The 23024-nt window shown below is 42.7% G+C and overlaps 1 protein-coding gene across 4 annotated transcripts in view; it reads left to right on the forward strand.

Moving 5' to 3' along the window:
• Nucleotides 1–23024, forward strand: part of ZNF423 (zinc finger protein 423) — a 229630-nt gene that overhangs the window by 201743 nt on the left and 4863 nt on the right. For all 4 annotated transcript variants that reach the window (XM_042027539.1, XM_042027540.1, XM_042027541.1 and 1 more), the window contains 2 exons: nucleotides 4525–4656; nucleotides 6233–6348. In XM_042027539.1, coding sequence (XP_041883473.1) covers nucleotides 4525–4656; nucleotides 6233–6348 — 248 coding nt within the window. The remainder of the gene's footprint in view (nucleotides 1–4524; nucleotides 4657–6232; nucleotides 6349–23024) is intronic.

A 23024-nucleotide genomic window follows, 5' to 3' on the forward strand; every position in this document is an offset into this window, starting at 1 on the left:
GACGTAGTCTTCATCTGGTGTGAGCATCTGCAGATTTGCCATCCCCTTGGAGCAGTTACAGCGTGTTCTCAGACCTGGGTTTTACTTCCACCCTTGGATTGTTTTTAATGAAAACCAGCGGTGGAGTGGTGCCAGGCAGATGAGGGGTCAAAGTGGTTCTCTACAGGCTTTGTTTTTGGAGGGGGTGTCCATCACTGTCCTCCTATCCTGGTTCCAGCCCCTTGCTCCTTCACAGCCAAATGGGAAAAAATGCTGGGGAAGCTGCTTCTTTTCTTACATTATAAATTTTTCCCTTTGATTACTTATTTACTGGGAAATGAATTGCATAAACAGAATAGTTACATGCAGTTTTCATTTTATTTCCCTGTGTTCATTCCAATTTCTATTTATTTCTACCATAATTAGAGCACATGGCCCATTTAATTCTACCAAATTTATGATCTAATGGACAGGAGAAGGTTCTCTGTGAACAGAGTATATTAATGCTTTGTTACACTGAATCACAGTGTTTCAAAGTTCATTAAAAGCACAGTTAACTCGTGGATGTGAACATCTGAATAAAGGAAAGAAATTCTCCTTTATTGCCTCGATTTGCTGCAGTAGAGTAGAATTATACTGGTCTGGGAAGCTATAGTGTGGGATGTACATGTTGTTGTCAGCAACGAGCATCAGATTGTCTTACATGATCTCTCAAATTAGGACTATTGTAGTTATTCCATAAGGGAAAATTTTTGCTTTATTAAATCAAGTTGAAGAGAGAAGTTTTAACTAACAGTAAAGACAATGCCATCTTGATTTTTGCTGTTCAAATCTCCTATTTGCTGTTGTCATAACGTGTTGGTACATGACAGTGTTAACGTGTACTTTTACATTGCCATTAATATAGTTATAATTAGAAATGCAGCTGATACAGTAAATGGGTTTAATACAGCATTATTAATTATACTGCATCCTCGCCAGGAGGCTGCTGGTGTTGGTTCTCTTAGAGGCTTAGAGACTCATTGTAATATGTATTAAATGCACATTGCTGCAGCAGAAATAGCTTTATGGAGAAGCATATTCCCACTCTAAAATGGGCAGGATGGCAGCACAAGTGCTACTAAACACCCTATCAACATATTTAAAACTATCCTGCACACGCACCCGAACTTGGGAACAATGAGCGACGTGCTCTGCCACCGCAGTTCAGCTGGGTCTGCACAACCCACTAATCCTCACTAACAGGCAGTAAATTATGTACCTCCAAATTTATACAAATGCCTGCCTTTGACATCAGTGGGCACCACCCAGGTTTCACCTTCAGGATTCAGATAATCAGCTCTCATTCCTACTGGCTTCCCTCAAGACCAGTATGGAAATAAGTATGTGTCTGCCAGGGATCAAATGCTTTTGGAGACAAAAGTAGGTACTGAAAACATTACAGGATACTATCATCTCCCCATGATACTTTTACACAAAGCGCTCTGTTCCTCTTTTGGCCTGACATAGTTTCAGCCTGACAGAATCCAGCAGGCCTGCTTGTTTTAAACAAGAGCACATCCTATTATTTTTTGGAGAAATGAAGTGTAAAATTAATGCTTATTATTTTGAGCTCAGAAAAAGGCAAGAAACCCAAGATTCTTGTTTGCCGTGCATTGCTCGTTTAGTCTTGTAATCAACTGATCCCTCCACAGATACACTTACGAAGACATGGGAGAAGATCTAGCATAACAAACTGTAAAAATCTGCATTTTATTTTACAAATGAGAGGGGCTGCATAATTCACTTGAGTTATGTAGGTCTCTTGTAGATGCTTGTCGTGCTAGAAAAAAAAAAGGTGAATAAGAATGAGGGAAAGGATGATATGTTTCCTGTTGCTAGTGCCCAGCACCACGCATTTGACTGTCACACCGCATTGTCAAAAAGCCTCCTTGCATGTACCTATATGATCTTATATAATTCAAGGAAGTTATTGTCCAAAGGTGACTGAGTATCCCTATGCATGTGCTGTGTTTCTGTGTAAAATAATATACTGTAAAATGCCATAGAGGAGAGAGTGATTATAGCAGCTATTCTATCTATATCTTTGGGCATTTTCATATTTTGAATACACATGCATGAAAAGAGAAACGTTTGTCATGCTAACCATGGTACTTTTTCCCCCTTTTTTTCTTTCTGGATGGTTTTATAGACACAAGAAATACATAATGGACTCCTGTGGGAGTGGAATAAAAACCCCCACCGGTGAGGAGAAGGCCTTATAATTCAGAAGTGGATTTGCAAATCAAAAGGTCTTGCCTCGAGTGGGATAAATTTCCAGATCTGCAGGAACCCATTATGTTTTATTATTTTTCATTCTAGTTTTAGTTTGTTTGTTATGGGTTTAACTATTTAAAATACTGCAGGGATCAGCCAAGAAAATACACAATCTCTGTTGCCTAATTAAACATATCAAGCCTGTAAGAATATACTTTAACTGAAATGCTGAGCATTGTTTGTTTTTGGTTTTTTTTTTAGTTTTACTCAAATTATAGATATTTCTGCTGGAAAAGGAGCAGCTGTCTAGTCATCAGTATGCGTCTATCTGTATTTATGAACACATGTGCTCACACAGGACCATAGGCTGTACATGAATCACTCTTTTCCAAATACCCAGTATGTAGAGGGTAGAAAATTAATGTCAAACATGATTTCTCTGATTTATTCGTAGAAGGCATTTGTTCCTTTCCCCCCAGTTCCTGCTTTGTCCTCTGTGGGTTTATTGCAGCATTTGGTTGCTGTACACAGCGGTGTGGCTGGGCACGCTCAGCATGAGGCTCATGTCCCTTCCCCACTTCTTCTCCCCTGTGGAGTAGGTTGCAAAATTCACACAAAGCCAGAACTTTTCAGGCAAGGGTCTGATGGGAGAATCCAGCCTGAGGCCACAGTAAGGGGAGAGGGCCTGGCATGGAAACCTATGCATTAGAGAGGGCAACATGCCCGCCCGTGGAGGCTGCACAAGCAGAGCATTGCAAACCTCGTGGCATCCTAGAAATATCCCAGTCCCTGGTTGTGGCTCCTTGGGGAATTCATAGAGCTGCTGCCATGGAGCTACCAGCCCTTTCATCTTTCTGTTCCTGGCTCTTTCCTTTTCTCTTTTTATCTCCTTCCCAACCCACCTGTTTACTTCTCCCCATGCCGCTTCCCCCTTCCCCACCCAGCTCCGGTGCCAGCACTCACCGTGAGCACCCACTGCCACATGGGTTTCAGAGCCCACCTGGCCTCGAGGCAGCATGGGCAGCTCTCCACTGTCCAAGCCTTGTGCAGGGGCTTTGGGATCCTGATAGTACCAAATGCTTCATAGGAAGCAATACCTTCCTTCTGTTTAGCCCTTTAAAGATAGAAAAAGCTAATTTGAAGCAACTGTAAGACTGTGCTTCTGAGGACTCACGTTCTTCATAAGATCCAAATGTATTTGGCAAGAATTAGTTAAAGGAGTAATATAGTTGTTTCTTAGCAATCTTGGAACTGAAAATTAATAGTCATTGATATTTGAGGATGTAAAAATAAAGCTGAGTGTAGAACAAAAGAAAGAATTTATGTAGTTTTTAAAATATGTTTTCATGAGAAGTTCATGTGTTGCCACAGTGAAGGAAAGACACATTTTCAGGAAGTATTTGCAGAAACCAGCCACAGTGTTAAAAATTTTAGGTGGTTTCTGATTTTTTTAAATTGTGTATTATGTTTCCTAAAATTCTGACTTTCTCCCTCCCTTCAAGAAAACCAAAGGATTGTTTAGTTTTATGTGTGAAAATTGCTTTAACATGGCTTCAGTACCTCAAAAAAAGGCTCAGCTGCACCCAGAACCACAGACTTCAGTGAACAGAGAAGCATATAATCTTACAAAAGTGGTAGGCTTGAACCAAGAGCAATAATTATTGTTACTTCACTGAGTTCAGTTAGAATATAGAGGCATTTAAAATGGACCCTGTGTATTCAATACTTAAGATATATGACAAGGAAATTACACTTTCAAATTACATTTAAATACCTTCAGTGGTCTCTCTTCGCCTTGTAAAAAGCCAAGAGATACAAAAATTTACACAGACACTCTGCTCTCAGCTGCTGCTATTCTCCAACAGTTCCTTCCTCTCCTGTATGTTTGCAGTGTACTCTGAGGTGAAGACATCACTTCAGTCTTCTGTCAGTGTTGGTGGTTGAATTCACACTATTAAAGTAATTTTAGATGCTGTTTGACTCTTTAATAATCTGTACCCAGAGCAGGGCTGCTCTCCCTTTGCGGCAGGGTTGTGCCGCGTTGTCGGGAGCCTGGGAGCCCCGCGTGGGTTCCCGGCGGATCAGGCGCGGAGCCGCTTTCAGCGCAGCCGAAATGTGGGGGGGCTGCACCCCTGAACGCCAGCAGCTTGTCCTGCGCTGGGGCTGGGGCAGGGGCTGTGGGTCCGGGGGGCCCTGTGTGCCAGCACAGGCGTTCCCCACCGACCGCTGCTGCCTCCCCGACGCTAATCTGCTGTGTCACTAACAAGTTGTATCATTTGAACCTTGCAGAGGAAGGCATCAATCATGAGTGCAAGCTGTGTAACCAGATGTTTGACTCTCCGGCAAAGCTCCTGTGTCACCTGATTGAGCACAGCTTTGAGGGGATGGGAGGCACATTCAAATGCCCTGTTTGTTTCACAGGTAAGACAGGGAGGCCAAGACAAGCCTCAGCGTGCATGGCTAGATCCAGAAATGACACTCAGGGGATTTGTAAAATACTGTATTCCTTTCCCTGGGAAAAAGAAATACTATGCTTGGAAACATTCAAATATCCTCTGTCCGAAGCTGGGGCTTGCTCTGACGAGCAGCTCTGTGGTGTTTGACACCAAGCAGCACTGCCACATGCAGCGGGCTCTGCATGGCCCCCACAATTCCAAACATTTACATTATGCCTTGTGGCTCAAAGGTGCTATGTGTTTCCAAGTGTGGGACTTGCAAAGGATGGACTGTCTCTTGCAAGCCCTTACTCACCTGAGCAAGGACTCTCTAAAGACCAGGTGGTTCGTGGTCTGCTCACAGTGCTGAGTAAAGGCGAGTAAAGGTTTGATGTGACCAAATTGTACAGCTCTATGATTTTGCCAGCTGCTGTCTCAGAGGTTTCTTCAAGCCCAGTTTTCTTATGGTGGCACATTTCTAACTCCTGTCTGAAAGCCTCCTAGGTATTCCTTCTGTGTAGATCATTTAAGCTGTCTCATCAGTGCAAATGATCATGGGTGATCTTGCTTTTCCAGGTTCTGCAGGGTGCATGAAAAGGCTGCCTTTTATACTGTCTTCAACACAGTAGTTAACATTTACATTTCCAATCTGTTTACAAGATAAGGATCATGTAGATACCGCTGTGGACCTGTTGTCAGAAAAGGGGAATGGTAGCACCTGCAATTCCTTGAACTTTGATGGGAATAAGGTGAACCTGTGTTCTTTAGGGTTAGGCCCACGATTTGAGAAACTGGTTATTGTGTAAGCTGGGAGGTAATTTATCCTTTCTGCAACATGCTGTAAAAAAATTCTGGGTGCATGTGTTAAATTCTGCAGAAGGAAGAAGCCATTTTCATGTACAGATTCATGTAAAGTGAGACAAAAATGAAATCAGAAATATTTTTTAACCAGCTAAAGGTGTGGTTCAATATGTTCCACTTCAAAATTTCCCTTGATGAAGTCAGCATAATTGTCAATCCAGAATCATAATGCAGATGCCGTGATATTTGTGATGTTAAACAATAACCTTTTTCGTATTGAATGGACAACCTATTTTAAAGATCTAAAAATTGTGGCGAGCCTGCCCTTTCAGATTCACATTTCTGCCAGAAATGCTGTTCTGGGCATTTCATACCAGCCATCAAGGCCTCTCCTGGCCCAGTTGTCCTGCATTAAAAATGCATCTGATGCACCTGCCATGGGCCCAGGGCTTCCCGCGGGAGCAGTGACGTCCTCTCTTTGGTCTGATGACTGAGTTCTTCCAGTTACGTGTGGGCAGTGTTAGCTTTATGTGAAATATCAAAAATCCGTACAGGATGTAGAGTCTTTTAGAAGTAAGCTGACTGTCAGCCTGAAGACTCTAAATTGACTACTTGTAAGGAAATTCTGCCGAACCAAGTGTATCAGCACTTCTCTAGCAGATATCCTTGGACCTGTTACAATTGCAAAGACTCTGAAGTGCAGTTCAAGATGAGGTGCCTTATATGAAGCAATCTTAACTAACTGTACTGTGTTGTTTCAGTTTTTGTACAGGCAAACAAACTGCAGCAGCACATCTTTGCAGTCCATGGGCAGGAAGACAAAATTTATGACTGTTCCCAGTGCCCACAGAAGTTCTTCTTTCAAACAGAGCTTCAGGTATGTTTACAACAGGAGTAAAAACAAAGCTAAAGCTGTTGATTTCTCTGTGCAACCATCACCCTTGTGCAGCATTTAGAAAAGGTGCCTAACCTTGGTATGGTCTCTTCTGCCCTTAAACAGTCTCTCAGTCTCCTCCTGCGTCCCTGGGTGCCTGGAGGAGAAAAGGGTCTCTGAGCATGGCTGGAATAAATAAATAAATAAGACAAGACAGATATCATGATTTATGAGTATTTCTCTTGACAGTAGTGTTGCTACATTCTTACATGTCTACGTCAAACACGTTGTAAATAATTTCTTTTGCTCTATTAATAATTTAGGGACTGATTAACATACAAAGACTCAGCAAATGGTAGCTGCCCCATCCCCTTCTGTGCTGCTAAATCATAAGTAAAGGAATTTTCCCGACTGAGGTATGAGAGCAAAGTATGGATGCAGCTCGACATGATGCTCAAGCAGAGGCTCCTCCAAGGCAGTAGCACTTTGCCAGGCTGTGGCTCTGCACACCAGGCCTTGCACACTACTTTCCCTGGCAGCGCTGGGGGCTGCAGCCACAGCAGTTGTAGCCTCCACAGAGCCAGTGCTTGGCCCACACCCATTCCCAGGGCACACATCCTTCTGGAGGGGCTGGACCCTGACCTGGGCATGCTGCTGCTCAGGGCCCTGGCCCCAGAGGCCTCCTTGGAACCATGGCAGTGAGGCTGGGGGTTAAATCCCACCAATACCCTAAATAGTGCTAAACCCACAGACACTGAACCTCCGTGGTGTGTGTGCATGGTACCTTTTGGGCAATGGAACACCAGAGCCTGCCCTGCCACAGAGCTTGTGGGGAGTTGCCTACCTTGGCTGGCCTGCTCACACCTATCTCACCTGTGCAGCAGGGCCACCAAAATCACCACTCCCATCCCCTGGGAAAGGCAGTCCTTTTATAGAAGGGTACCATATGCCCATTTGAATCTATTAGCTTTATAAACCATAATTTACTTAAACTTTGGAGGGTTTTTATTTATCTTACTGAATTCCCAAGCTGCTGCCTCTTGTGTTGTGCTGTCATGCTGTGGAAGGATGGCTGATCTTTTCACTTTGTTGATTTTATTTTTTTTTTCCTCCCAGGGGATCTCTTCTTTCTCTTGTTCTAGTGACCTGATTTGCATAAGTGTACAAAAGTTTTAACTATACCTTGTTAATATTTTAATAAAGTCAGCAGATTTTGGGTTTGTGTGTTCTCACTATGTACGTTTTATGAAGGCAGCAGTGGCTTGCAAAGACAGATTTGATTATACCTCCCATATCTCCCTTAAAGTGGTGTTTGGTCAAAATGCCAGCACAATTAAAATGGGCACACTGGCTTCCTAGGCCACTGCATTAACCTTTAAAATCAGATGATCAAATAAAGAGAACCTGGTTAAATTATAGTCTAAGCAGCCTGTTTTTTGCAATTACCAATTTTAATTACATAGTGTTTCAATTCTGAAGTTTTGTGCATTGCACAATTGCTGCAAATGTCAGCTTTAATCATATAAATTAGGATTGTAATTTTTCAGGTTTTATGCAGGATTTTTCTGTACTCAAAATTTTTCTGCTTATAATAATTCATAATAATTACATGAATCGTTTTGAATGATGTTGGGTGAATGAAAATTCAATACTTAACTGCACAGTTTTAGTCTTTATTTCAGTAGTGACTCAGAAATATGTGTTTACTTTATGCCAGGGAAATTACTAATGCAAATATTAGAGCCAAGGAGGACACAAAATGGGTGTATAAATCAGTTAGAAATGCTTAAGACTTTTGAACCAGTCTGCTTTGGCATGATTATCTCATTAGTTTCTGGTGTGTAAGCTGCCTGCTCTAAATCCTCACCTGTTGGTTATATTTTTGTTGAGTAATGAAGATTTAGCTTTATTTTAGTGAAGCAATTGTTCAACTGCTACTTAGGGTTAAATCTGCATAAACCTTTCTTTGTCTTTAGCTGTGCAATTATTCTTATGTGGGCAAGTCACCCTCCATCAAGGGGTTCTGCCTGATGAATTTGACTGTTCAGTTCCGAATTTGCTTTCCCACTGGCATGAAATAACTGGTATCAAAATTTGAACGTACGCGTTCTTTTCCTTCTTTGTATTTTTAAGTGAAACTACTGAAAACACTTGTAACAAAAATGAGCATTCAACTATTTCAAGAAGAAATTCAGAGTAGGATGCTTGTCGAAAAGCAGGAAAAACAAGGAAGGTGGGGAAAATGACAGGCAGCAAAGGGAAAAGGTGACTTTCAGAGATGTCATGGGCTGGCATGAACTAGCCCTGCAGTTTTTTGAACAATTTTTAAAGAGGGTAAACATCGTGTGTGCCATGTGATGAGAAACTGTAAATGCTGCTGTAAATGTACTTCTAGTGCCTGGTGCAGATACTGCTTTGGTAGCTTAATGCTCTGGAAGTGATCAAACCCTCTTATGCTGCTGAACTAGTAGTTGTATTTTAATATAGGTTTATGCTTTGAAGTTTATACCATCTGATGGAGCTGTAAAAGCAAGGCTTAGGAACGCTCAGAGGAACTGAGCTTGCTTTATAAACGGTGGGAAATTCGGTGAGAATCTGGAGCAATGAGTCAGTGACGTTACTTTGATGATATTGCCACAAGAAAAGAAAACAGAATGCTATTTAACTGCTTACATTATCTCACTGGAAATAAGGAAAGAAAACATGGTAAGATAAAGTATGAAATATAAAGGAAAGAGTATGTGTGATAACCCCACACACCCTTAGGGCAGAAGAGGAAAGGCTGGCAGCTCTGTGTTTTTCATATCCTCACTTTGTACAATTGAGAGCTATGAACATCATGAGATTCTCCTGGAAAAAGACTGAATTTGTACCTAATATATAAAACACCAAGGCTATGGCATTTCATTCCCCCTACTGAAACATGCTCACCGAAACAAGTGCAGAGGTGGAGGGTTGGGGTTTCCTTACATGTAGGGCAGAAGGAGCCCTTCCAAACAGATCCCCATCTCTAAGAACTGGGCTGGGAGCTGCTGGTCCAGCTCCTTGGAGGCAGCTGGAGCCATGGGCACTCAGATGTGGGAGATGAGCTTGCTCTCTGACAAGTGAAATTTTGATCTTTGCTATTTAAAATGTAGTAGGGAACCCTGCCAACCCTGAAGATGGGTCAGAAATGATGACACATAATGGGTGCTGAGAGTTATATTTGTGGTGTGATTCACAGCAAGGAGGGATCCCTCCTCAGTTGCTTGCATCAAGAATTGTATTAAGCAAATTGTGACTGAGGAGTGGTTTCCAGAGAAAACTTGAGGAGGATTTTTGTGCATACTCTTTTGCCACACTGCTTTTCCAAGGAGCCATCACATAACCGGTGAAGTATTTGTATTTAAAGGATTAATTCCTGCTGTTTGCTTGTGTACTGTTAATCATACTGTTTCCTCCTAAATGATTACAATTGATGAAAACTAAGGCAAGGGATATAATAAACAATGCGCAAATAATCCAGGTACCAAGGGAGCAGGGTACCTGCCAGGTCTTTCCTAGCACAGGTGTTCAGGTGTTTTATTGCCTGCTATGAATAAAGGGCTTTCTTTTCTGCTCAGATTTGGAGATATGTCAAACCACTAAATTAAGAGAGCTTCACTGGAGGAATGTGCTGTCATTTAAAATGCCCAGTTTTTTAAATGTACACATATCAAAAGGAGAGTGGCTACTATGGCCCATTGGCTAACACTGTGGCCTGTCTCCCGTCTCATTTTATTTTATGTGAAAAGCTAGCAATTTTCATATATCCATAAACAGGCATGAGCTGCTGCACAGAAATTGCACTCATTATATTAATAATGATTTACCATGAATGTCCTCCAGGGGCTTGATTTGGTCCACATCAAAGTCCTTGGGATTCTTTCTGCTGATTACAGCAGATCAAGCCCTAAGCAGGTTTTCTCTTTTTAAGTCTGCTTTTAATGTCAGCTTGATGTTAGATGTGCCTCCTGTAGAGGACTGTGACCTGCCCAGGCAAGGGGGCACCACAGTGAGCTGCCCCACAGTCAGATGTGACCCAGTGGGGGACACAAAAAAGCTGCTCTGTACCTGGCCTCCCTGGGAGGGGGGGCAATGGGGAGCAACATCTCCAGCTGCTCATGCCACTGGTCCTTGGGGCCATCTGGGTACAGCAGTGTCCCCTGAAGCATGGAGGAGAATGAGAGCCTCTTGGCTTGGCTGGGAGCCACCTGCCCGCAGGCGAGTCTGCAGGGCTGAGTCCAAGGGCTCACTTCACCATCAATGGAGCACTGAAGAAAGACTTAAGCAATTTTAATTCTGTACTCAGCCGTATCTCCAGCTCCTATTTGAAAAATGGGCTTTACCTACTTTCTGGGGGTATAAGAAAGCTTACTTAAGTAGAACCAGCCCTATGTGCTTGCAACAATGCAGTATCTTAGTGTTTCTGGGCTCCAGTGTCTGTTCAGGCAGTGAGAGAAAGGCAATTCCGTAGTATCTTGATGAAGTTGCAGAAAATGTTTTTCCCTGAGACTGTGTGGATGGCAGGACAAACGGGACCTGAAATGTGCCTCTATTTCAAGGCAGGGCTTTCACTTGATGTAACTTTTACTGTATTTCAGGACTTACATGTGACTTAGATGGCAAACACCAAGAGCTTCTTACTGGAAACATACCATGACCTCTTTCTAAATTTCATACAAAGCACACACAAAATCATGTGTAGAATTAATTTCCTGAAAGTAACATCCTTTTTTTTTTATTTAAAAAAGATTTTTTTATCTTTGCATTTTGCTTGTTGATAGGCTTTTAAGAGTCTGTTACTTATTTTTCCTTCTTTTGTACTTTTATCTTTTATTTTTTTACTTTTTAGATTTTTAAAATGTTATTCCTCCTTTAAAGTTGTGAAAATGACCTAGTCAGTTATCCTAGCAGATTTGGCTAGCGTTTCTTAAAAAAATGTTGCTATGGTGCTTGGAGTATTGTTAAATTTTAATTATTAGTAGTTACAAAGCTAATAAATTACAAGACTACCAAAATCTATTCCAGCCATATTGCTGGGTTTCATTCAGACGCAGTCAGATAATTATGACTAACAATAATTAAAAATTAAAAGTGCTGTAGGCACATACCCATCGTGTTGAGTCTGCCTGCCTGAACATTCTTTATGGACTGCAAAACCACAAGTTTTATCTGTGATCTGTTTTCACAGTAGGGAAGAGTTTTTACCTATTGGGTCTCTGGTTTTCAATGTGTGTGTTTAAATTCAGAGGAGGAGGAGGAATACATGGCTGTTTGCAAATTTAGGATTAGGAACAGGCTCTGATAGAGACCAAAGCTAGGAAACACCATTGTAGACTATGAGGGGCTGTTGCTGGGTCTACAGCAGCTGCAGTTGGGGTTCCATGCAGGGGATGCCAGAGGTTTTCTGGGCTTGACATTCACAGAGGTTACTGTAAGAGCAAGGGCTGTTCATGCTCATGTACCCATGTGTGATTTGTCAGCCAGCACCTTCTTCCCTTGCACCCAGGCAGGGGGTGTTTGCTGGGGCTGGGGCTGCCGTTGGAGCAGTAATGGAATCCAGACTGTGTGGCCTCTTTGCGTGGCCACCTCTGCTGCAACAAAGGATGGTGCAGAAATCGTCAATTGCCCTGTGTGTGGCGTAGTGCCAGGGTGAAGCATTTTTTTCATTTGGAAAGATGGTTCTGACAAATATATTGCTGCATCTTTATCCTGTCTGAGGTCTCTTCAGCGAGAGGCAGAAAGATCTCTCACCTGAGATGAGGACATGTCTGGCACTGGAGCAGCATGGCCCATAACAAAAAACCCTCCTTCATTTCTTAAATATTAAGGGTGTTCTGTGGCTGGCCCTGGCTAACAGAGTGCTCACAAGTTTACAGTAACATGTGCAGAAAACCCAGCAGCCGTGCAGAGTGGAGGAAAAAAAGAAGGGAGCCAGGTGAAAGGCATCATTTTAGTCATTAATGCACTTAAGCGCACCCAAGTGTCAACATGTGTGATCAAGTGTAAGGAGGCATGTCGTTCCAATGTGGCAGTGCTGGCACACAGACGGGGCTTCCTCCAGCAGAGATGGCACTTGGATCCGCTGCTCAGGCTGCCCAGCTAAACCCGTCGTTGCCTGTCATCTATGCCCTAGGGCAAGGGTCCAACCAACTTTTGCGCAGGCACCATGCCATCCCAACAGATGGGCAGGAGTGTAAGCCGCCAAGAGACAATGTATATGCATCAATTGTGTTTATTGAAAGCACAATTCCTGGCTGGAAATGTTCAAATGTCTATTTTTTTTGAGATAAGATGCCTTTAGTTAATGGGTATGGAAATGAAGCTTAGCTTTGAATTAATTACTTTATATAACCTTACAAAATATAATGCAGACGTGAAAGTGTAAGATGTTCTGATTGTAGGGAGCTCTGTTAAAGGTCTGTCATGAAACAGAGTCCCCCCTAAAATTCACTCAAAGTGCCAAGGTGCTACTTGCCTCCAAGTACCAGAGCCCAAATTTTGTAGGTGCTGCACATAACTGTACTCTGGCTCAACACACAGTGATATGCAAGGAGCCAGCCTTGCACACTGGCGGGTTTACCTTTGCACACAGATATCTAAGCTCACCTCCCCTCTTAGTGGTGGAAAACACTTTTACTTTTTGGGGCAATGAGGGTGATACATTAATCCAGACCAGAGCTAGACCAGTTTACACATCTCACTGAAGACATTTATTTTCCATGTGACAAAAAGACTGAAAAATCATGTAATATGCTTTTATATTTGACAGCATTGCTGCTCACCAAAAAGGGTAAATTATGGAAGCATCCAGAGAGGATGCACACATTAAAGGGTGTTCCCTTCCCCTACTTGTTAGCTTTATTCAATTAAGACTTGTTAGTGTTCTTGAAAGATGTTCTTTGAAGACCCTTCTGAATATACAATTTGGTATTCATAAGAATTCAGGCATACTATATGTAAATAAATAAAGCAGGAATGTTGTACTTCCAGATACATTAATGCATTGCCATCCTCTTGGAAGCAGAGCACATGGGCTGTGTTAAACATCCATCCTGACCAAAAGGAGGAAGCACAGGAGAAGAAATGAGAAATGGATTTTCTTTCAGAAAGACCAGATTGCACTCTCTGGTCTGGCAATAACAATTACTAATGACATTTAGAGAGAAATTAAGGATGAGAAATGCAAGTTGGCATTTCAGCAGTGCCAGTCAGTAACATTGCATCAGAGCTCACAGGAGAGATGAGAAAAAGTTTAGGGATGGAAAATTAATTTTGTTATGTCAACAATTAACAAATACCTTTTCTTCATTCTTACCACACTATCACAAATTACCACTGTGATAGTATTTAGAAGCTCCTCAAGTGAATGAAAATTTTAGCACTTTGAAATCCTTATTTCTGGAGTCAAAAGCACAAGTTTATGTTTTGCTGTGTTTTTTTGAACAATGAATGATAGAAAGAGGTTCAGACTGACCAGGGAGGGAGCGCATGAGCTCTTGGATGTGTGTAGCAAGAAAATTCTGTGAATTCGCTCTGCAGATCTCTGTGGTTCTAATAACCATAAATGAATTAAGTTTACCAGCATGTTTTCTGAGGTTGCTTTTTCCTCTTTTGCAAAGTTGGAAAAGCAAGATTCAATAATATCCCCAGTTCCATGCAGAACAATTTTGGGGGAGCCAGATGTAAAGCCCTGGAAACCTCAGACCTTTTATTCCAAAGTCCTTCACATGTTCGTTCACAAGGTGACATCCCTGTCCCCATAGGGGAGTGGTAGGAAGCCCTGTTTCCTGCTGCTCTGTGTAGAAGCTCAGAGCACAGGGGCCATAAGCTGTGGGGTTGTGAGCGTGGCCATGGCACAGCTGGCTGTGTAGGAACAGTGTCCTCAGGGACAGCACAACCGGCTACTGCTGCTCGGCCCTACCGGGCTGGGTAGCACATGACTTTGTAAGCAGGGCAGAGTCCTTAAAATAGAAACAGAACACTTGTGTAATATGTAGACAAATATTTTTCTTTTTCTTTTGTTTTCTCGCTGAAATGTCTTGTCAGAGATTTTCTTTGCTGGTGGGAAGATTTCTCTGATCCAGCCCCTTTGATTTTCTCTTGCTGTAGTATCTGCTGTGGAGCATAGTTTGGGGTCTGAGCACAGATTAGCTCCGTTGCCTCCTGTAAGTGTCGCTAGCATCCAGAGGAACTGACTGTTTTTGAAAGGAAGAGGGATGCTGCACTGGAAAGGGCAGAGCATAAGCGTTATTTAAAGAAAATAGTGGAGCTTGATCAGCCTCAGTTTTAAAGAGCTCATCGAGGGTGCTGTACAGCATCCTTTTGAAAGTTTAGTCTCTTTGTTTGCTTGCAAAGACCAAAATGCTTGTCCAGACATAACAGTATATGCCTGAGTGTTTTCACAAGAAATGTCTAGATCATTAAATATAATAGGTCTCAGCTGCAGTTTTGATCACTGAAGCATGCACACAATTCATCACAGCAAATTAGGTACGTCTTTGTAACTTATCTTTCTGCAATTTGCTGGCACTTCTAGAGAGCTGAAACTTATATTGGATGTGCTGCAGAAGCCATTTCAGATAAAATATTCTGTGTTTATTGTTAGAGAACAAGGATTCCCTAATAACAAAAACATGGAGCAGTGTATGTTTCTGTTCCTGCATCTTGCAGAACCAGCAGTAGTACCAGCAGAGATCCCCAGCCACATTCATTATTTATATATTTCAGTGAATTTCTTGTCTGCAGTAAAAGAGATATAAGGTTCAACATCAGTCTGTGCCAAATTTTATCCTAAAGCCCATTCAGAAACCTGAGGCAGACATGGTTCTCAATCATTACACAGCCCATTTATCTGATTGGAGTTTTGTCCTCTCTGCCTTGCTGAAATGTTGTGTGTTCTTTAAAAGCTGAGTTTGACCTTTGGAAAGAAAAGGCATTTGCTATTTTAATTTTAGTGGTTTTTTTAGAGAAAACCTGAACCTACTTAAAGGGAAATTGGCATTCAAAAGCAGCAGAGTTACTGAAAAGCATTTACTTTATTACTAGAAGAGAACAGACGCTAGTGTACTCGAAAATTACATTTCAGTGGATTCATCAGTTTCAGTCACTAGTTAGTCTGTGAACAGATGGATATATTTGTAACAGTTAACAGGAATTTATACCCTGGAATTTTGCATTTGCCTTAAGAGCACTGCTATCTTAGTTGCTGTCTCGAAGTGTTTGGAGATGCATTTTATTCTTCTGAAAAAAGTTACGTTTTTTTCTAATTGCAGAGATTTCTTACATCATAGAAAGCGCCTCAGCTTTCAGAAATGTGAATGATATATAGCTTCTATGGAAGGAAAATGTTGTAAAAGAATCCCCAGTACAGCTGCTGCAGAAAAAATAAACATCTCGGCCTAAACCTAGATAAACCCCTGTGGACTGAGAAAATAATTTTCAATAACCAGATAGTTTTAACTCTATGTATGAAGGTAGTAATCACAGTCATCACCTGTATTTGCATCTAGGGTCTGCCACAGTCTAATTGCTTGTCTCTTTCTACCCTTGCCCCCCCTAAATTTTAAGGCTACTGGTTAACTGAGCAATGCATTAAGCACTCCATCTCCAAAATGGAAAGAAATACTGCCCTAGCCTCTACCATGTGGCATCTTTAGGTTTCAGAGATTTCGTTTAAATCTGAAATTTATGTCCAGGAGAAATAAATTATTAGATTGTAAAAGCAGCTGGGGAGGGAGTAAATATAGTCTCTTTTGTCCTCTATATCATTTCCCCAGGAAGATAATAAATGTGTGGCAAGTGTCTTGTGTTTCCTCGGTCATACAAATGTTGTGTGTGTGCTGTATTTCAGATGTGAAGCCTAGACTCCAGACAGGAAATCCTGGAGTGATACTGTACTGCTGTTGCCTACTGCTGTGGTGCTGGTGGAGGCCCCATCACTTTTGCTGCTAGAAGGAATTTGAAAAATCATTTCATGAAGAAATTTAAAAGGCCTTTCATGTACCCCTGATCTCCTGAGTAAGAGATTTAGGGTGTAATCCTAGGGTTTATCTCCTCAGCCAGTGAAAGGCAGCAGGAGCAGTGGTTCCAGCTCTGGCTGCTGTAGAGAGCTGAGGACAGGGGTCCTGCCCTGTGACCCCACCCCAAGGGCCAATTTTCCCAGGGGGATTTTAAAGACTGTAAGAGTGACTCCTGCTAATTCCTCCCTGCCTTACCTGTTCTCATTCTTCTGTGAGCTCAGATACATGGAGCAAACGTGATGAGTGGCCAGGAAAAAAACGGGGTCTGAGAACAGCAAAAGGATGAGGAATTGTTAGAAAATCAGCGGTCTACTTGCTTTTCTGCACCTGGCTGTGTGTATAGGGCTGTCACTGCCTGCACCTCCATGCTCTTGTCAGGAAGGCTGTCAGTATTCTCAGTCCAGCTTACTCTCAGGGATGTGAAAACAAGCCTGGAACACTCCTTCTGTTGTTCCTTCCAGAGAAGTATATTCAATCATATACTATTGCTTGCCTAATTATACCCCACTTTAACATTGTATTTTGAGAGTAGTTTTATACCTCCCTTTGACCAGAGGAGAAAGGAAAAACAATTTAGAATACAGCTTCTGTTCAGGTTGTGCCTGTTCTGCTTATGTAAAATGAGAATGGGGATGGGAGTGTTTGGTGCAGGGCTGGGTGCACATGTGCAATGACCCGACCTGGGCTGTGGCCGCCAGTGGACAGATTGTTAATGTTCCCTTCATGTTTCATGCTAATGGAATAACTGACAAGATACTAAACTGTCTATCCTCAGTGAGGTGATGGAGCTTTGTTGGAAAAATGTAGATGATGGAGCGAGATGGTACAAGCTGATGGGATCGGTGTAGAGACCACTCGTGGCTCTGTGCAAGGTCAGCTTGGGTTCAGCGAGGCTCTGTCACCCCAACGCTGCATGAGCCAGACCAGATTTGGCAGCAGCAGTCCTGAGCTTATCACTCAGCTGTGCTTCAGCTGATACACTGCAGAGTGTCTTGTGTGTCTTCTGTGCCACATCCTGGGCAGGCAGTATGGACACCCAGAGGTCACCTCCGTGCAGAGCCTGTCCACAGAACAGTTTTGCACCGAGCAGGAACAGCCAAAGCAGCGCCCACACTGTGCCAGCCCTGGGGGAGAGCTCCTGCCTGACCACCCAGCCTCCTCATTTGTTTGTGCTGCGCAGTTAAACCTGAATAAATTGCCAGGGGCATTGAGGTTTGGCTGTGTATGGCATATCTGTCATTGGTGCGTTACATTATTGTGTCTCCAAAAGGAGCAGTGAGGTTGTTCAGAACATATTTACTTCTGAAAAATGTGTCCTCCTTTGGGGCCAGCACATGCTCTTAGTCTTTGCATGAAATCAGGATTGTTTAAAACGTGGCATCTTGCTGTTTAAAAGGCAGACTTTCCTGAGACCAGTGACACTGTTGTAATGGAGTAGCAATGGCTGGAAAATCCCATTTAACCCAGTTGTTTTGCACACATACCACAGCAATGTTGCCTTGCTGTTTTGTCTTATGATGTCTTGGAGGAAATTTCTCATGTTGGTGATATTTTGGCCCCTCTTTTACTTACAAGAAAAAATTTGGCACGACTCTTTCACACTCCTAGCTCCTCCAGGGTTAATTCCTGGAGGCAGTGGGCAGTGGGCTGAGCACAATCCTGTCTGCAGATTTCTGCTCTGCTGGTGGCATCTACGCTAATAGGGCAGCATGTAAAGCACTTCTGTAACTATGGCCTTGCTATTTTATAGCAGAGCCACTTGCATTGGAGGATTTTTATTCCCCTTTTGAAATTAGAAACCAGCAATAACAACCATTATGTCCAAGGCAACAGGTCACCAACCAGCAGTTTTGTCAGCCCGAGCAGTGTGTGGGTGCCACATGACAGGAATATTTATCTGCCTCTAAGAAAAGTGTATCCATAACACAAGGTGATACAATTTGTCAGCTCAGTATTCCATTAGAGGGAATTTTACTTTAGTTGCTGCTTCTTAAAGGAATTACTGGTCAAAGGTCTGTGATCCTGCTGTGAGCAGGCACTGCTTGTATTAAGTCTGGCTGTCCACACTTCCTTCCTTATTTGGCCCAAGGAACTTCAGCTGCAGCTCCCATCATTCAGAGGAGGATGTTGCCTGTTATGAATGTGAGACCTGCCCCTCTTATAGTTTGCATTAAAATTCACAGTTAAGACTGAAACTGTTTGTTACCAGTTCTTAACACCAGGAATACCTAGCTGGTGCAGGAAAAAAAGCAACAAAAAGTAATCAGATGGTGTTCAGTGACCCTTGCCATACTAGAGAACATCAGAGTGAGTTTTAGGTTCAACTCTCAGTTTCCTGGCTTTTGTTGAGTCATATTCCTGTGGAAACAGTCACTCAGTGAAGCTTTGCCCTATGCATTTTAATTTCTAAAGGTGCTATGTAAAGCATTTCCCTTTTGCTCTAAGTATATTTTGAAAAGACACTGTCCTGATCCTATAATAAAGACCCAACCAGGATTAATTTGGTGTTTAGAGGAGTCACAAAGTGTTCCATAATGATGACTCCAGCCCTCACAGAAATGAGCAGTTAACTGGCTTCTGTGATATGATTTACCTTAGATCAAGGTGGGATTAAAGAGATAAGACTTGGATTGGTGTCTAAGAAATAAACAATTCATGCTTTTGAGAGGAAAACCTAAGTATTCCTGGAAAATGGCTTACCTCTTGAAAATGATTTTGACGTTGCTTCCCTGAGAAGGACCCGTAAGTAGATACAAACAGGTCAGCACTGGGGTGTGCACTGGGGTTTTTGGTATAGCACAGGCAAAGGAGTGTCCCTGTGGGCAGGAGATGCTTTCTCTGATTATTGTGGCTTAGGTTTGAAAACGGACTGGAAGTGGGTGTTTGCATTCTCGAGGACAGCTTTGGAGGGTCACTTCAAAGCCAGGCACGGGGCGTTTGTGCTGCTGCATAGCGGGTTTGTGACACGCCGTGGAGGTGCAGGGTTAGGTTAAAGCAGCAAGTGTTGTCAGCAGAGTGCTGTACTGGGATCCTGCAAACCATCTTCTGCTCTTGGGATCAGAAATGGCTCTGGAATCCAGTCAGGGAGTAACAGTGGGGCTGAAAGAGGAGTGAAGGAATTCTAAAAGTATTATGGTTTCATGCACTTCTGACAACAGTAATTAAATTTGTCCCTCTTGCTTTATATTTAGGAATTGTAAGGTTCTTCCCTCGGCTTATTTTTGATCTTGTGCATGGCATACTGGAGACTACAAGTTACAAGGATGCTGATAAATTTGCATTTCTGAGTGAAATTCTCAGGAGCATGCAATCCCTCAGGATAGGTATTATTAGCTCCCCGGTTTCATTGGGTGCCTCAGTGAATCACGGTGTGTTTACAGCTAGTTTCTCTAACAGAAGACTCTGGTTATCTCTTAATAATGTATTCCTCTGTGTTTTTTATTTCCAAAGTGCTGTGGTAAGAAGATTTTCCCAAAGGCTTCAGTTTGCTTTTGTGCTTCAGCATTTTACCCAGTGTTTTTGGAAGAAGTGTATAGACTTTTCGGTGAGGCATTTAATAGAATACAAGAGGCTATGCCACGCTTAGGCTGCATTTGGAGTTGACTTGTAATAGGCTCAGCTTGGTTTATTCTGAGGTTTAGAGAAGAAAAGGGATAGCAGATCTAGAAGACTGATGACACAAAATCATTAGTCTCAAGTGGAAAGGGGAAAGCATGTTAGGTGAGTTGTCAAAGTCTGATTAGGACTAAACAACCTGAATTAGAAGAGGAATTAAATTCATAAATCATCTAATAATCCTTAGCTGGTGTGAGAAGAAGCTGGCACTGGGAAAAATAACTCCAAGAAAGGTATTTGTATAGAAAGGTAATTTTTCAAGCCAGAATAACACAGAAACGCCTATCAAAATTCAAGACTGGATTCAAATGGGCAGAAGCAGTGTAATACGGAGCTGAGGCTGAGGCAGTGCGGCGCTGGGCGCTGCAGCCGGCAGTGCAGCCGGCCCAGTGCAGAACAAAGGCCGGCCGGGGCGGGGACGCCGGGGCTCTGCACACCCACACCCGGCAGCTGCGGTTTGGGGTCGGAACGTGCCGGCCACGGGAAAAGAGTTATTAAGAAAGAGCAGTCAGCATTTAGTCAGTCACGTGTGGAACGGCTTTTTCCCCCTGAAAATGCTATGAATTCTGTTCCCTTTGACGCCAGATGAAGTGCCAGCTCCTGGACGCCCGAGGAGCCGGGCAGGTTTCTGGGGCTGGCTGAGGGGGTCCCCCGGGTAAGTGGGCACTAAGGGAGGGTGCTCATCCTCCCCAGTGGGTACAGAAACCCCAGGGGTGCCAGGGGGAGCTCGGTCCTGGCACAGGTAAGTGTTTCCGTGTCCCAGTAGCAGCGAAAAGTGCTTTTACCCCCGGAGTAATAACGTGCAAGCGTCAGAGTAACTCAGAAGCCGCTATTTCCATTGGAAACAGGCAACTTCACTTTTCAGCCAACACCAAACCTCCAGGCATATTTTCTTAGACACTCAGAATGATTTCTATTTTTTTTTTTCCTGGTTCAATAACTTGTAAAGGACAGCTTTCTACCTGCATTTGTAGAAGTGCCGTCTCAAAGTGTGCTGACACAGGGACTGACTGACGTATGGCAAGTTATCAGATGCTCAGAGATGAAGGAAGCAGTAACACAGGCAGCCGTTGCCTTTCACAAAGGATGTGCCACCTCTCGTTTGCCTCTACCTCCATTTCAAGTGACTCTTCAAATAAAGAAGGGACATGTGAACCTGTCTTGCCTGACAATTTTTTTTTTTATTGCATACCATGATAACTTGGAGTTCACTTGTTACAAGTATTTCCTGTAGTGGGTGAAATACCAAGGGAAAGTAAAGAGGTAATACTGGGCTGCCTGGAAAACTATGATCTAAACATACAAATGTCACTGGGTGAGAGTTACCTGAAACAACTGGAAGGGCAATTAACACCTGGTTTTATGGGAAACATTGGTTACCACTATCAGTTTTAATGAAGTGTATTAACTAAATTGTGTTCTGAGTATTCATTCAGCCCTGTTTATGGCACACTCTTGAGTACATTTACTGTTTGTCAGAAGTGCAAACTAGTGAACATATGAGGCTTTAAGACAGGCCATCTGTTAGTCTTAGACCCTTGGATAATTGTCAAACAGTTCTAAAAATAAGCACATAGAAACTGCAAGGGGGTGCAAAGGTGATTTTTCTTTAGAGTCTGATAGCAAAGGGAAAGTAGTAACCAGAAATTACAATTAAAAATAAATAGTTTTATCCTGCAAAGCAAGCTTGCTCTCCTTTCTTTTTTTCTTTCTCCTTCCTTTCCCACCCTCCTCTGTAAGTGTGCCTTTTTTTTTTTTAATTTAGTTTTTTCCACTTGCTCTTCTGGGTCATGGCATCCCTTGAATGCCTCTCCAGTTTAGGATTAGAGCAGCACCAATTTAAGGCTCACAGCTTTCTGTAGAGAGCATAATCTCCAATGGCTAAAGCAAGGGTCGTCTTGTGTCCTCTGCCTAAAGTAATCCCTTTATAAAGTCAAGGCGTAAAGATTTTTTTTTTATGGATTGCTGCTAGAGGCAAGTGGTACCTGTGCACATATATGTGTGTGCTTATGGATATGTAATGAGTAATAACAGCTGAGAGATTTATTTTTGGACCAGTTTGAATTCAAAAGATGCAAAACATTAAAAAAGATTGCTGCAGATGGTATTTCATAAATATTTAGACACTCTGACTTCTGTGTGTAGCAATTTGGAGGTTTTGTTTTGTCTTTTTTTATATATATGTTCAAATGTGAGACAAACTTTTGCTTCAAGTCAATGCCTGAATCTGAGGTTTAGTTTTTGTCTGGCAAGCTGTGCATGTTGGCAGTCAGTGGAGGCATCACTTCTCTGTTCCCCAGCCTTGCTTTGTAAAGGGAAAAGGAGAGAGAATGAGGAGGGGACACAGCCCCAATGATGCCCAGCCATGACCCCAATCTCTGGGCTTGGAGTCAGACAGTGGCTGAAGGGGTGATGGAAACCTGGACAGAAAGGTGGGGAGAGGTAGGGAGAGAAACTATCTGGGCTCTTACCTGGTCTGGAGGACCTCCCACATTCTGGGAAAAAATATTGGGTTTGATAGGTCACCCAATGGCTAATTACCAGTTAATTTTCATGTTGGCTGATTGTCACATTAATCTATTATCTACATAATTCGTATTGACATTATTTGAGGAATGGTTTCTGTTCATTTCAATGACATTTGGAAGGGGGGAGAGAGGCTTTGTAGCCTTTCATCACAGTCCCAGACTCTGTGTAACACTGCAGAAGGCTTATGAATTTCACCTGAGGGTGGTGGGCATCACCAGCCTTGTTAGGCCATTTCTTAACCTTTGTATAACATATGGTGTTGTAGGGGTATATGCTCATGCACATAGACAGTGTAGCTGTAAAAAAAAAATGTCTAAATCCATAACAGATGCACAATGGCACTAAAGACTGGATGTGTTTTGGCCCCAAACCATTATCACACCCCTCACGGTTGCATTTTATTTTTTTCACCTGCTCCTGTGTAGTACACCTGTGACTTGCTGGCAGTGAGTGTCGGTGCAGTGTGGGAGACTCCCAGCTTGACTGCCTGGC

This window comes from Corvus kubaryi, unplaced genomic scaffold (assembly GCF_017639235.1).
Source record: "Corvus kubaryi isolate FWS band 111438036 unplaced genomic scaffold, C.kubaryi_AGA036_p1.0 37300, whole genome shotgun sequence".
NCBI lineage: Eukaryota > Metazoa > Chordata > Aves > Passeriformes > Corvidae > Corvus > Corvus kubaryi.